General features: G+C 41.8%; 1 protein-coding gene across 1 annotated transcript in view; it reads right to left on the bottom strand.

Moving 5' to 3' along the window:
* Window positions 1–15,252, bottom strand: part of LRRK1 (leucine rich repeat kinase 1) — a 145,817-nt gene that overhangs the window by 62,949 nt on the left and 67,616 nt on the right. Inside the window, 5 exon segments of the mRNA XM_029065466.2 lie at window positions 639–742; window positions 3,669–3,785; window positions 12,483–12,620; window positions 13,502–13,665; window positions 13,762–13,889. Coding sequence (XP_028921299.1) covers window positions 639–742; window positions 3,669–3,785; window positions 12,483–12,620; window positions 13,502–13,665; window positions 13,762–13,889 — 651 coding nt within the window.

Genomic DNA, 15,252 nt, shown 5'->3' with positions numbered 1-15,252 from the left:
TAGAAAAATGATCTAGGCAGCAGACTGAAGAATAGACTGAGAGGGGAGAGACAGGAGGCAAGGAGGTCAGAAACAGGAGTATGAAAAACTAATTAAGGCAAGGATACGGATAAGCACTTGGGTTAACGGGACAACAGTTTGGACGAGAGGAAAGGATGGACTCTAGTGCTGTTGTGATGGTTGAACCAACGGATTTAGTGATAGATTGAAATGTGTGGGTTGAATGAGAGAGAAAATCAAGCATAACACCAAGGTTACGGGCTTGCGAGACAGGAAGAATGGTGGTGTCATCTATAGTGATGGAAATTCACATGGAGGACTGGGTTTGGATGGGAAGATTAGGAGTTCTGTTTTGGACATGTTAAACACTGACTGATTGTGGAGGTGTTCCATTCTGTACATGTCCATAATTCATTTTAATGTCTGTCTCCCTTCCTAGATGGTTAAATTTCCTTGTAGGCAGAGAAGGGGTATACCAACTCACAAGCACTTAGCACAGTGCTCCTGCACACAGTAAGCACTCCAATATGATTGATCCTGATCAGCTCACGCCCTCACAGTCTGAGACAATTAGACCCATGCCCTTCAGATTCTCGGTTTAATCGAGAAATCCACAAAGGCATTTCTGGTTCTTTGACAGACTTGCACCTTTCCAGTCAATACCTGTGTCGGCCCCTCCACGCTGTCTGCTTTTGGTGGTGAAGAATGAGACTCGCTTTGTTTTAAGCCCCATCATCGTTTTCTGAAACCCAAAAAGAAAAGAGAAAGTGCGGGAAAGTGGTTGGAGGCACAGCTGCTAGGGATCACAGGCAGTTTATGTTTTTCACAAAACACTCCATAAATGTCTTTCAGAGCAAATTGCAGTAGGCATGTGCAATATCTGATGCAATTTTTAGTTGATTGGATATTTGGCTCTTTTAATTTTGCTGGTTCTAGCTTTACTTCTTTTTTCTCTTTTTTTCCCCCTCTTTAGATTCAAGGAGCAATTCCTTTATGAAATAAATAAGGTCTCTTTGACTGGCAGTTGCATAAATGGAAGTTATATTTTTAGGCAACTCACTCTGCGTAGACCTTTGAATAAATTCAGTGATATTCTGTGCTCAGTTGCTACAGAGAAGCCACCCTATAAATTAATAAATATGGCTTTATGTTTTCAGAGGGCCACGTTTACTGCATCCCATTCATCTCTCTTACACTTTACTGGAAGAGTTTTAGATTTTTTCCCAAGTATTTCACTCCACCCATATGCACTTATTTGGTGGTTATTAAAAATAAAAAATTGAGTCACTGTCTGGGCTAAAAAAATAAAAAGGAGGTTATATTGGAAAGCGGAGAAGAGAATGATGAATACTTTTATGACTTATCATTCTCAGTAAATATAGAAAAAGCATTCAGTAACATGAAAGACTATCTCTCCTTGGTGGGATGCACTTAGAGTTATTTTGGGCTACTTTGACAAATAGATGATCAAAGGCAAATATATGTGTATTACCACTTTTTGGGGTTACTGACATAGGTTAGTTGGACTTCTAATTAGCTCCATGAAGATAAAACTGCCTGCAAAAGAGCATTAAGCAAAATATAGTTTCCCATAGGAAATAAAGTTTCCCAGTGGTTCTCAAGCACCAAAAAAGAACCAAAATACTATAAATACATTATAAAAATGATTGATACGGTTTAGTTATATGACCAAATAGTAATGCAAATATATAGCACTAATAAAATATTTTGAATTGCCAATACTTAATTTTCAAACTGTGATCCTTGACATTCTACTCAGTAAAAAGTCATCTTGTGTTAATACACTAGAGACTTTCCATTATCTATGCTAAATATGTCTATTTAATGCTAAACTCAATCAGGCCTTATTTACTCTAACATAGTCAAAATACTTTTTTTTAAATGGCCTTCGTTAAGCACTTATGTGCTAGGCATTGTACTAAGAGCTGGGGTAGATACAAGATAATTGGGTTGGACAAAGTCCTTTGCTCACATAGGGTTCACAGTCTTAATCCCCATTTTACAGATGAGGTAAAAGAGGCATAGAGAAGTTAAGTGACTTGCCCAAGGTCACACAAGAGACAAGTGGCGGAGCTGGAATTAGAGCCAAGGTGCTCTGACTCCCAAGCCCGAATTCCTTCCACTAGGCCACGCTGCTTTTGTACTCGAAAGGTTGAGGAGAAAAGAGAAATATTTAAGCTAAACTTACAGATGCTATCTGAAAGAAAGTAAGCACTGTAAGAAATACCAGCATTAGCTCTCTGGGGAGAGAGCATTAAAAGAAGAGCATTATAACAGAGGGTAGCTGTTATAGCATTACCATACTTCTGCAAAAGATTTTAATGGCACAATTTAGTAATCTGAAACATCTGTCACCTTCAGATAACTTCTACAACTTTTTATGATGAATTTTGGCCAGCAACCAACTTCATGAGGAAAGAAAAGTGTGACGGCCCCTATTGGACTGGCTCCAAGGAGGCAAAGCTAATGGCTTCACCCCCATAACTCTTTGGGCAGAAGGGCAGCTGTACCTAAACCGCACTTGCCCCATCCCCGAAGGTGGGTGAGGATAAGCAGGCTTCCTTACCCCCCATCTGGGTGTGTTCAGGTGGCTTGTGGGGGTTCTGCGGGGCCTTGCGGGGACTGGAGGTTCAGAGATGCAGCGCCAATGGGAAGTCTGTAGGGCTGCAGGCCCGGGCCCCTCTCACACCAGCACCCACCACTGTCTGCAGGCCAAACAGCAGCACAGCAAGGGCCCGAGACAGTGGAATGGCCTCAAGGGGCAGCCCTACATGTTTTAAACTGGTGTCCTGGGTCTGGAGCTCTGAACGCACCCCAGCTCTGGAGACGCCTTCGGGCTGCCTTTACGGGATGTGGGTGAAGCGGGAGGAAATCTGAGTCTCCCAAGCTTCATGAGATGCAGTGTGGTGTAGTGGAAAGAGCATGGGCCTGGAAGTCAGATGACCTGGATTTAATCCCGGCTTTGCCACTTGTCTGCTGTGTGATCTTGGGTGAATCACTTAACTTCTCTATGCCTCAGTTTTGTCAGCTGTAAAATGGAGATTCAATACCTGTTCTCTCTCCCACTTAGACTGCAAGCTCCATGTGGGACATGGACTATGTCTGACCAGGTTATCTTGTATCTAGCCCAGTGCTTAGTACATAGTAAGCGCTTAACAAACACCACAATTAATTATTGTTATTATTGTTCTTAAGTTCCAGAGCCCAGTGAGGATGAAAAATACCAAGGCAGCAACAATAACTTTTCCTCTTCCTTCCCTTCTTTCTCTTTCCTCCTCCTCTCTTTCCCATTCTACCATCCCCACTCCACCACCATCCTGTTTCTCCTCTCTTCCCCCATTTGCCTCCCCTTTCCACCCCTCTTTAGATGCCTCTGCTCTTCCCAGTCACCTCAGAGCTCGCCCCTTTGAGATTCTGCCCTAAATGCCCCACCCCTTGATGCTCCACTTTCAGGGCCTCACCTAGGTTCACTCTTGTGTGTTCAAAATCAAAATTTGGTCCCTTGACTGTATTTTTCTAAAAGGCTCTAGTTTCTGTATTAACTGAATGCATCCTTGTAACACAATTTTTTAACCAAATTTTTTTGGGCTCTTCAATAATGTCATTCTCATAACAATAATTTTACTTTTGATAGAAAAAGCAGCTGCTTACTTTCCAAATTGATTTTTGGAGAGATCCAGGGATTTTAGTTGTCGACAAGTCCACTTATCTTGAGGAGGAAGGGTGACCAGCTGGTTCCCTGACAACTTCAACGACAGCAATGCCTGAAAAGAGAAAAAGTCATAACCAAGACATCCTCAAAGGAACAAAGAAATGAACTAAATAAGAGGACAGCATTTTATGCCTTTAAGAAAATCACTGAAAAAGACAACACAGGGACCCAGTGAAATTCTAAAACCTTTCAGTCCCTGGGAAGAAGACATGCTTGGAGCTTTGAAGGAAATACTGGAAACTTCCCTCCCCTATCTTCCTCAATCCTCTGTCTCAACACTGTCATTCGTTCATTCAATTATATTTACTGCATGCTTTCTGTGTGTTAGAGCACTGTACTAAGTTCTTGCGAAAGTAAAATTCGGCAACAGATGGAGACAATCCCTACCCAACAAACAGGCTCACAGTCTAGAAGGGGGCTCACGGGTCTAGAACTTCCCTCTCTCCCTCCTCTCCTCCCTTTCCCTCAGCAGTTTCACTGCATCTACCTCTTTCTACTGGATGCTCTGGGGACAGTAGCCTGATAGCAGTGGCTCTCCAGGCTCTGGACCTTCTGTTGTCCCAGGACATCATGCTCTCCCTCTTCCAGCCCTTATTTCAGTCAGTCAATCGCATTTATTAAGCACTTATTGTGGGCAGAGCACTCTACTAAGTGCTTGAGAGAGTACAATATAACAATATAAGACACATTCCCTGCTCACAAAGAGCCTGTTTGCTTCCCGGGACTGATTCAAAGCCCCAGTATTTTATGGGAGCGAATAGAAACAGCCTCTAAACTTAGTCCAAGTCCTGAGAAAGGAGAGCAAATGTAGGGTTTCCAGTTCTTTTCAATTAAAATTTCCCCCTAAATTCAATGAATGACATTGCAAATTTAATGGATTTGAAAAAAGAAGAGTTAAATTGCAGGAAAATATATATTCTGAACAACTGCAAATTGAGTGTCTCAATGTACTTTCTAGCACAAAATTTTTTCCTTTCTTCACTGCCTTTAGGAAATATGTACATTTTATGAACATTAAATAGGAAAAGACACTTCAAGGATTAGAGTCTTCATTAAAGGTTATACCACCATTAAGGTCCTCTACTAAGTTTTTAACTTTCAAACAGTAAGACCTCAAGTAAACAAGTGAATTTTTTTTTGCAGTTTCAATTACCTTTCAGAATTTTTCTTATCTGCTTTAAATATGCCTATTTAAAGTACTTGCTGTAGAAAGAAAATATTCAAGGGGTTTGTATTGTTAGAGTATTATAATCAATCACATTCTAAAATTTTGTTTTTACAAAGGCTAAAGCTAAATGCTAGGTCAATCTCCAAGGTGGATGCAATTCACAGGTTAAAACTGCTTTGAAGCCGATTTTAAGAGGTATATATATTTTACAAAGAAAGCATTCTGTAGGTGTGTAATCAGGTGATGAAAACAGCTAGTTCAGTTCTGCTCCTATTCTCTGCTTTTATACTGATGCTTTGTGATTTCCAAAATATCTATGAGGTGAGATACTCAGGCACTGTAAGACTTGTCACTAAAAATGAGGAATTCTAAAAAAAAATCCATTTGAGGATTCCATTGCCTGAAATGATGCTACCAGCCAGATTTACCCTCAAAAAGTGAAGATATGACAGTCAAACATGGTTGTTTGACATAGACTGTGGAGTTGAATAACTCAGCCCAAAAACCTGGTTACTCAAATAATTATCAAAGATCAGCTAGTTTATATTTTTGTAGACAGGGCCATAGCTTAATGAGAAATTGGACAATAGGGAATTGGACTATTTTTTCCATAAACCCAAAAGGAGCTAGTAAGACATAAAACAGGAACCAAGCTAGGGAAAGAGGGTCAATCCCAAAAAAGACGAATAGTGATTATTCAGGTATTTTTTGAGCACTCACTAATAAGGGAAGCAACATGGCTTAGTGGATAGAGCATGGGCTTGGGAGTCAGAAGGGCCTGGGTTCTAATCCTGGCTCTGCCACTTATTTTCTGTGACTTTCGGCAAGTCACTTAACTTCTCTGTGCCTCAGTTCCCTCATCTGGAAAATGGGGATTAAGACTATGAGCCCCATGTGGGACAGTGATTGTGTTCATCCCAATTAATTTGTATTCATTCATTCATTCCACTGTATTTACTGAGCACCTATTGTGTGCAGAGCACTGTACTAAGCGCTTGGAAAGTAAAATTCGGCAACAAACGTGAGCGTAAAAAAAGTCATCCTCATTCTACTTTGGTTACTAGTTGAACACGAAATAATGAGTCCTTTGAAGCCTAATTCGATTTTACAGTTATTTACATCAAGTATAATTAATTTTATTTTCAAAGGATGGCTTCATTCAAAATTGAAATTAAGTTAAATTTTCACCGTTTCCTGAATTGGTCAAAGGAATATAGGCCCCACATCTAGAAACCTTTAATGAATACAATGTTCTGTTTTAAGAAATGCAAATCTAACATCAGACAGCCAAATACAAAATCCATCGGAATGATACTTTATGTGTAGGAATTGGCTCTTTAAACTATATATAAAGCACAAAGGACTACTGTCTCTACCAAAACCTGTTTTGTTTTGTTTTATAGTGTCTTCAAAGACAAAGAATTAGCAGTCAACATTTAATCATTTCTCATTGTTGACAGTTTGGAAGATTTTGTTTACTAATTAAACAAAGCCCTTTCACTTGTTTTGAGACTTTTCATCACAGTGCCTGGCATGTAGTAAGTACTTAACAAATACCATTTTTATTCGTGTAAATACTGAGTACCATACTCTGAATTAGGTATACAACTTATACAAGTTAACCCAGTCAAACACAGTTCCTGTCCCAAATGAGGCTTACAATCTAAGTGGGAGCGAAAACTGAGGCACAGAGAAGTTAAGTGACTTGTCCAAGGTCACACAGCAGACAAGTGGCAAAATCAGTTTTAGAACCCAGGCCCAAGCGCTTTTCACTACAAGACAGAATTTGATGTAGAGAAAAAAAGATTTCATATGCCATTTCTAATCTGAATTTGACACCAAATCACCCATAATTATTTGTATATTATAATAAAAATAACAATAGCAATACTAATAACATTATTTGTTAAACCCAATATACTGAGTACTGTACTGGGGTAGACATAAGAAAATCAGGTCTTCCACTGTAAGGTCGTTTGATCTCAAATATCTAGATTTTTATAAGACAGAAGCCATGAGGCCTTATGTAAAAAGCATGGGCCTGGGAGTCAAGGGATCTGAGTTTTGATTTTGCTCTGCCACTTGCCTACTCTGGGGCCTTAGGCAAGTCATTAATTTCTCTGTGCCTCATTTTTCTCATCTTTAAAATGGGGATTTAATATTTGTTCTCCCTCATCCTTATACTGTGAACCCCATGTAGGTTCAGGAACTGGGTCTTGGATGCATTCCAGTGCTTAGTAGAGGGCTTGGCACAGAGTAAGCACTTAACATAGACCCCAGTTACAATGGTAATAATAATAGTAATAGCAATAAGGGTATTTGCTAAGGACTTACTATGTGCCAAGAATGATACTAAATCCTGGGGTAAATGCAAGCTAATCGGGTTGGACAGTCTCTGTCCCACATGGGACTCACAGTCAAGGTAATAATAATAATGATGGCATTTGTTAAGCGCTTACTATGTGCTAAGCACTGTTCTAAGCGCTGGGGGAATACAAGGTGATCAGGTTGCCTCACATAGGGCTCACAGTCTTAATCCCCTTTTACAGATGAGGTAACTGAGGCACAGAGTAGTTTAGTGACTTGCCCAAAGTCACCCAGCTGGGATTAGAACCCATGACCTCTGACTCCCAAGCCCGTGCTCTTTCCACTGAGCCACGCTGCAAACAGGTACTGAATCATCACCCAAGGTCACTCAGCGGGCAAGATGTGGAACCGAAATTAGAAACTAAGTCCCCTGACTCCCAGGCCTGTGTTCTTTCCACTTAGGTGTTGCTGCTTCTGAATAATTGAGGAAAAGTGTGTTTGTGTGGTGGAATTGTTTAGTTAATTTACTAGTAGTTAGCAGTCACAAGTGCCATATTAAAACCAGCAATCTGCAAGCATTTACCAACTCACGCTCCTTAGTCCAGACATCTTCTCCAGGGAAATGAGGGAAATAGCAGTTATAAAATTTAGCGGAGAATTAGATGTGCAACACATGCCCTCTGGTGATGGAAATGGCACAAGACAAATCCTTTGAACTGTATTCAATGATCAAGAGAAACTGGAGTATGGATTGTATTGGCACCACCCTGTCAAAGGACCCCAAATTTTACACCGTCCACATATATCACTCACAATCACTCCCTGCAGGAAGTTCAAGGGTAATAAAAATGAATTAAGTCAGCATAAATATTTGTGTTCCTTGGGAGTCTAGCCGAACAAATATTTGGGAAGCTGCTCTAGAAAGCTCACAGACTAGTCTGAGCCAAGTTTAATTCGGTACTTACAATTACTGACAATGCCGATTTCAGAAGAAGTGGTGGTGAATTAGCGACAACAGAACTATCTCCTATCTCTCTACGCTATGCTGCTTTAAAAATATGTGCACTGGCCGGGAATGCACTCTTCCGAGTGTTTCCTACAGAGTTCCGCACATAGTAAGTGCTCGATAAATACCACTGATCGATTGATTGATCGACTGAAAGAACAAAGGAAGGGAGAAGCTATCAACAGAAGCCGCGTCTTGACCAGATTCATATCCTGATGATATCTAGGCTGCTCCTTGTCTTCAAGGCTACCTTGGAGCCCCTGCAGGTCTAGTCAAAGTTTTGGGAGTGATGGAGGCCTGGTGATAACGGGAGGGAGCAGAGATGCCACTCTCTCATTTTGAGTCTGAAAGGGTGAACCCAAGTGGATCTTTTCTGGATTTAGGGTTCAATAAGGTGTGTCAACCAGGTGGTTCAGAAGCAGAGTGGGGCACAATGCCCCTCATCTGGGTCCCAGGATTCAACAGAGAGAAGAAAAGGCTCGGTAAGCGCTAAACAAATACCACAATTACTATGGCAATTTCTACACACCGATCTCTCTTTTTTTTTTAAAAAAAAAATATCCTGGTGACTATCAGAACAGGGTGGCTGTTTTAGAGAAGAGGCTTCAAGAAGATCATAATGGCAGAAGCAGACTGAAAACAGACCCTAGCACGGCAGCGATATAGCAAAGGGCGATAATCACACTTGTGAGGGGTGGAAGGATCTGCTCATTGTGTGTGGATCTTTCAATCATTCTGCTGCTCTTGGGCAGACTCAGACTGTTAGTGATGTCATTTCAGCACAAAAGGCAGCTGTGTTTATGTGTGAATATATATAGACACACATATATTTGTCCTTCCTGCTCAGGAAGATGCCACTGTTTGTGAAATTGGTCAATGAGTGTGTGTGTGTTTGAGTGATGTGTTTGTGTTTCGCTGCAAAAGCTGCTGTGGGACCCAGAATTCCGACCACATGGATGTACACAGAGAAGGTCCTCTGTTGTCCTGTCGTGAGTTTTCACTCTGCTTTTTGGCTAAAACATTATTAAGGAATTAGGCAACATTCAGCACACTGCCATGTTGCAAGAATCATTCTGAGAGCATGTAATGTTAGAACTGGCAGCACTACAATGTAAGTTTTTTTTAATGCAAAATTTTGCCAGAATGCAATTTTCCTTTCATATGCAAATTCCAATGCTCATGTGGCACAATCATGGACAGTGAAACAATATATTTCCTCAAAACCATAAAGAAAGGGGCTAGTGAGGGTCAATCACCTGACTGGAATAATCACCTTAATTGAAAACCATTTTGCAAATTAAATGATCAAATTATTGTAGTCGACAACATTGACCAATATTTCAAAGTCGAAGCCCACAGAGGCTTCCGACATTTTGCTTGGAAATGCGGGTGGCCATTTAGTTCCAGTGATCTCATCAGGAGCGGATCCAGCTCCTACAGATTGAACTAATGCATGGCTTGGAACCTGATGGCCTGTGAGTCAGCTACAGCTCTCCATGGAAATAGCTGTAGCTCGTGGCCTGCTGGCCCCGAGGAGCAACTCGTGGATGGGTGAGCTGTCTCAGGTCTCCCGTTCCCGCTTCCTCTGGCTGGTCGAGGGAGCCGACGACCGACAGCTATTATTTGCCTTCCTCCCTTCCTCCTTCCTTCATGGCCTGTGGCGGCAGAGGTTCAGTAGCCGCACGGTTCCCGGCAAAGTACTGCATTTGGTTTAAAGGATGGAACCGTGGCGGTTTTTTTTGTGGTATTATTTGTTCAGCACTTAATAAGAATAATTAATAATTATGATACTTAAGTGCTTATTACTTGCCAGGGACTATACTAAGCACTGGGGTAGATAAAAACAAATTGTGTTGGAAACAGTCCCTGTCCTGCTTGGGACTCAGTTTTAATCCCCATTTTACAGATAAGGCACAGAGAAGTGAAGCGATTAGCGACCTGTCCAAGGTCACACAGCGGACAAGTGGCAGAGCCAGGGTTAGAACCCAGGTCCCTCTGTCTCCCAGGCTCTATCCACTAAGCAGCGTGGCTTGGGAGTCAGAGGTCATGTGTTCGAATCCTGACTTGCCACTTATCAGCTGTGTGACTGTGGGCAAGTTATTTAACTTCTCTGTGCCTCAGTTACCTCATCTGTAAAATGGGGATTAAGACTGTGAGCCTCACGAGGGACAACCTAACTACCCTGTATCTAACCCAGTGCTTAGAACAGTGCTCTGCACATAGTAAACGCTTAACAAATACCAACATTAGTATTATTATTATTAAACCATATTCCTTTTCTACTAGGTCATGTTGCTTCCTTTCTTTCTGCCTTCCTTTCCTCCTCACCCTGTCTCTTCCCTTCTCCCCACTGGTACCTTCCATGTGATGCAGCTGATATCATCACACTGTGCCATGTGAGGAACAACCTAGTGACATCATGCGCCATGTGAGGACTCCTGAGTTTTATGACTCTTTGGACACGATGGGCTCAAAATTTGAATTTTGTTTGGTTTTTCTGCAAATAAAAAAGGTTGCTCACTCTTCGGCTGGAAACAATGTTAGGTGACAATGTGCCATCTAGTGTTCAGAATGTAAAATCATGGAAACAATTTGGAAAAAACCATCGAATAGTAGCCCGGGACTTAACAGCAGGGATGGTTTTAAATGGTAAATGAGTGTAGTAGCCATATTGGGGTACATTGTCAAAGGGGGTCATTGCAAACCAGCTACAGAGTAGTGACAGGTGAAGGGTTAATAAGAATAATACTAACAATGATGCTTTTAAATGCTGACTGTGTGCCAAGCACTGTGCTGAGTGCTAGAGGAGCATACGTGATAATCAGATCGGAGTCGGGGCGCATGGTCTTAATGGGAGGGAGAACTGACAGATGAAGAAACTGAGGCCCAGAGACGTTAAATGACTTTCCCAAGGTGACCCAGCAGGCAAGCACTCTTGTGCTCTTTCCCCTAGGCCACACAGATTCGAATTTCCATCCATGCTGGCAAGGATCTGGGAAGGGAAGATTAGCAATAGCTCTGGAGTAAAGGGTTTGCCAGTGGTTCTCCCTTGGAGAGCAAGGTTCCAAGGATTTTTTTTTTAATGGCATTTCTTAAGCACTGACTTTGTGCCAGGCACTATACTGAGCACTGAAATAGACACACGATAATCATGCTGGACACAGTCCATGTCACACATGGGGCTCACATCATTAATCCCCATTTTAGAGATGAGGTAACTGAGGCACAGAAAAGTGAAGTGATTTGCCCAAGGTCACACAGCAGACAAGTGGCGGAGCCGCGACTAGAATCTGGCTTTCTGCCTTCCAGGCCTGTGCTCGATCCACTAGGCACACTGCTTCTCAGTTTGGTTTGGGTGGAGTTGGGCAGTCTCGCCCATGATAATAACAATAACGATGGTATTTGTTAAGCGCTTACTATGTGCAAAGCACTGTTCTAAGCGCTGAGGTTGATACAAGGTAATCAGGTTGTCCCACGCGGGGCTCACAGTCTTAATGCCCATTTTACAGATGAGGTAACAGATGAGGCATTGAGAAGTCAAGTGACCTGCCCAAAGTCACATAGCTGACGAGTGGCAAAGCCGGGATTCGAACCCATGACCTCTGACTCCCAAGCCTGTGCTCTTTCTACTGTGAACCAGGTACTCATGCGGGGAAATACAAGTTGACATACTAAACATGAAGGGGCATGAGATCTTTCCTGCCTCTGCGTGGACAAATGTCTGAAGCTCCCCCCTGACCCTACTGAGCGATGGGCTGTCAGAATGAGAGGAAAGGAAGAAAGGCCACTATGGGTCTGGTCCTTCCAGCTCCCCGCGGAACCTTCCAGAACTCTGCAAGGCAGGTGCTGGGCCTTGTGCCCTCCTGACAGGATGGCATACTGACATCTGGGCTGGCATTCAGACACCCGGCTTGCTCTTGCTTACTTTCTTCCCCCATGCCCTCCCTGCTGTTCTTGTTCTGTTTTTGTTTCTTCTTTTTAGCCACCATCTGCATTTAGACGGGGATATAAATTCCCGCTTCTACTATATCATCTCCTGCTACTGAAAAATCTTCTAGTGCAAATTACCAGTTACTAAAGACATTTAAACCTCTCTGGTGATTGTTGAAGTCTAGTCGGCTATGGCAGGAACAGACAGTTCAAAACATACAAAGACCAGAACCTCAGTCAGCAAAGATTAGAGATTTTTGTTTATGATTCAATTCCCAATATTTTTTCCACAAATTTAAAGATAAGCCACCATGCGTAAACTGTTTTAGTACACTTACATCAAGTTGGAAAAGTCCTGAAGGAACTTCTTTGATGACATTTTCAGAAAAATCTACATCTTTAAGGTGATTTTTCCAAAAAATGGCTATTTTGTCTGGCAGGAACTCCAGCAAATTTTTAGACGCTTTACAACATTTCTAGAAATAAGTGGATAGAGACGGTGAGATATCAACAATCACTTCAGTGTACAAGTTTGCCTTCACCTCTATAGAACTTCTGATTCAACACAAGAATTTCACTTCAAAATATGGCCTTCAAAAGAAAAAGCTATTAAGTTTGTGTCACTATTACTTGGTGGTTACATACTGGTTCTAAGAAAGACCACTGTGACCTCTCCAAATTAACGTTTCAGTAGACTGCTGCAATTCAGTCACAGCGTCCTACTGTGCTAGCCTGATAATTGAAACTTTACACCACACAGAGAGTGTAGATGCTACAACTAAGAGGAACAATACACCCCTGAGCTTTAGTGGTACCAGTTGTAGCTTCAACTGGTTAACTTCAATTCCTGAGAATTTCGTGGTTAGAAAATAATAATTCTTTTTGACTCACATTTAATAAACAAAATTCTGGGCCACCAAAAATCCCCACCATTTGGCAGTATTGTGAACACGTAATTTTTCAAGTTTAGAGAAGCAGCATGGACTAGTGGAAAGAGCATGGGCCTGGGAGTCAGAAGACCTGGGTTCTACTCCCAGTCTGCCACTTCTCTGCTGTGCAACCTTGGGCAAGTTGCTTAACTTCTCTGTCTCAAGTCCCTCATCACAGGATGGCTATTAAATACCTGTTCTCCCACCTACTTAGATGGTGAGTCCCATGTGGGACCTGAATATCTTGAGTCTACCCCAGGATTTAGTACAGTGCTTGGCACATAGTAATAGTGCTTAACAAAAACTACAATTTTCATTGTTATTATTATTATTAATAAGTTGGCCTAAGATAGCCAATGATCCCCTTTACATCTAAACTACTTGTTCTGTCAGTTGCCCCTATTTGCTTTAATTTTAGTCACACTTACCAAGGGACAGGCCCATGGATCTGGAAAAACCTTCAGATTATTTCTGGAAACATTCAGATTATTTAATGATTTGAAAGAGTGAAGAAATTGTGTAGGGAGTTCAGACAGTTTGTTATCAGAAACATCAAGTTCCTGTAGCTTTCTTAATCCAATCCAGTTAGTTGCTTAAAAACAAAACAAAACAACAAAATAATAAATCGATGTACACTCTCGGTTCAAGAGAAAACGCCAACTTAACTTTGATTACCAGGCATAAATACCATTATCTTCTTCGAATAATTTTTCTAAATAATTTTTTGCAGCTATTAGCTTTTGAAGTTTTGAGAGATGCAAAAAACCAGGAGGAAGATGAAACAGTTTGTTGTTGGATATATCAATTTCAAGTAACCTGTGGTTGGGAAAAAAGAAGTGAAATAATCAGAGAATGTCTTTTGATATTCATTTTTAATGCTGATCAAGGAAACTAGTATGCCATTTTTTAGTCCTGGCACATTTAATTTGCTTAAGCAACCAAAATAATGCCACTTTAAAGTCCCAAAGATTTTGGATATAAAGTATAAAAAGAACGGAATGCTCAAACACTAAAAAAGTTGAAAACAAAAGGCATCATTATTCAGTGTTTCTTCAAAGAGGCAGTTTTGTTATTTCCAGCGAGCTACATCTCCATTACACCATTCTGTGAGCAACCTGAGCCAACATGGATACAGTTTATTCTAATCCAGATGGCCAGTAGGAAATTAAAAATCATCGTATATAGAAACTCTCTGGTGACTGTCTTGAACTCCCTGAACTGAGTGAATTCCCTGTAGATTCTAAGCTTCCTGGGGGCAGGGATTGCCATTTACCAAATCCATGGCATTGTTCTTTCCCACACGTTTAGCACAGTGCTTCGCACACAGTAAGCACTCAATAAATACCACTGATGGATTGATTGTGTCTCCTACTCGTCCTATAAAAACAGAGGCTGAGCGAATGGATTTCTCCCTCCGACCTGCCTCCATGAGGAGCCAACTCCAAAGATGGCCACCAACCCGCTCGGGCTCGTCAGGCCCTGACGATTCCACTCTCCCCACTGTGGCTCTCCAGTTCTCAGCTACCAACTCCTACTATGGCAATGACTATGACCCCTGTGGAATCTCTTCCATCACTTCCCACTCCTCCGACCCGCCACCGGGATTGCCGCCGTCGACTACCCTACTGAGCATACCGGGAATGGAGGTGGGAACGGTTATTGTAAAGTAAGAGAGTTTTGTAAGAAATACTGGCATCAGAATTCAAGAGTGCTAAAAGACAAAGGTTATAAAGCAGCATGGCTCAGTGGCAAAAGCCCGGACTTGGGAGTCAGAGGTCGTGATTTCTAATCCTGGCTCCACCACTTGCCAGCTGTGTGACTTTGGGCAAATCAGTTCACTTCTCTGTGCCTTGGTTACCTCATCTGTAAAATGGGGATTAAAACTGTGAGCCCCACATGGGTCAACCTGATCACCTGGTATTCCCCAGTGCTTGGAACAGTGCTTTGCACATAGTAAGTGCTTAACAAATACCACCATTATTATTATAATAAATCTGAAACCTACAGATACTCTGGGGCTCCTGAGAGAGAAGTGGGGTGGGTATCTCAAGTGTCATTTTGATTAAGCTTCTAGGTAGAATGGGTACACTTTACAAGCTCCCTCTAGATTCCAAGCCCGTTGTGGGCAGGGAATGTGTCTGCCAACTCTGTTATACTGTTATACTGTATTCTCCCAAGC

The sequence above is a fragment of the Ornithorhynchus anatinus genome, chromosome 5 (genome assembly GCF_004115215.2).
Source record: "Ornithorhynchus anatinus isolate Pmale09 chromosome 5, mOrnAna1.pri.v4, whole genome shotgun sequence".
NCBI classification, from domain to species: Eukaryota; Metazoa; Chordata; class Mammalia; order Monotremata; family Ornithorhynchidae; genus Ornithorhynchus; species Ornithorhynchus anatinus.
The sequence above is the reverse complement of the archived record's forward strand: the minus strand, read 5'-3'. Positions and strand labels throughout refer to the sequence as shown.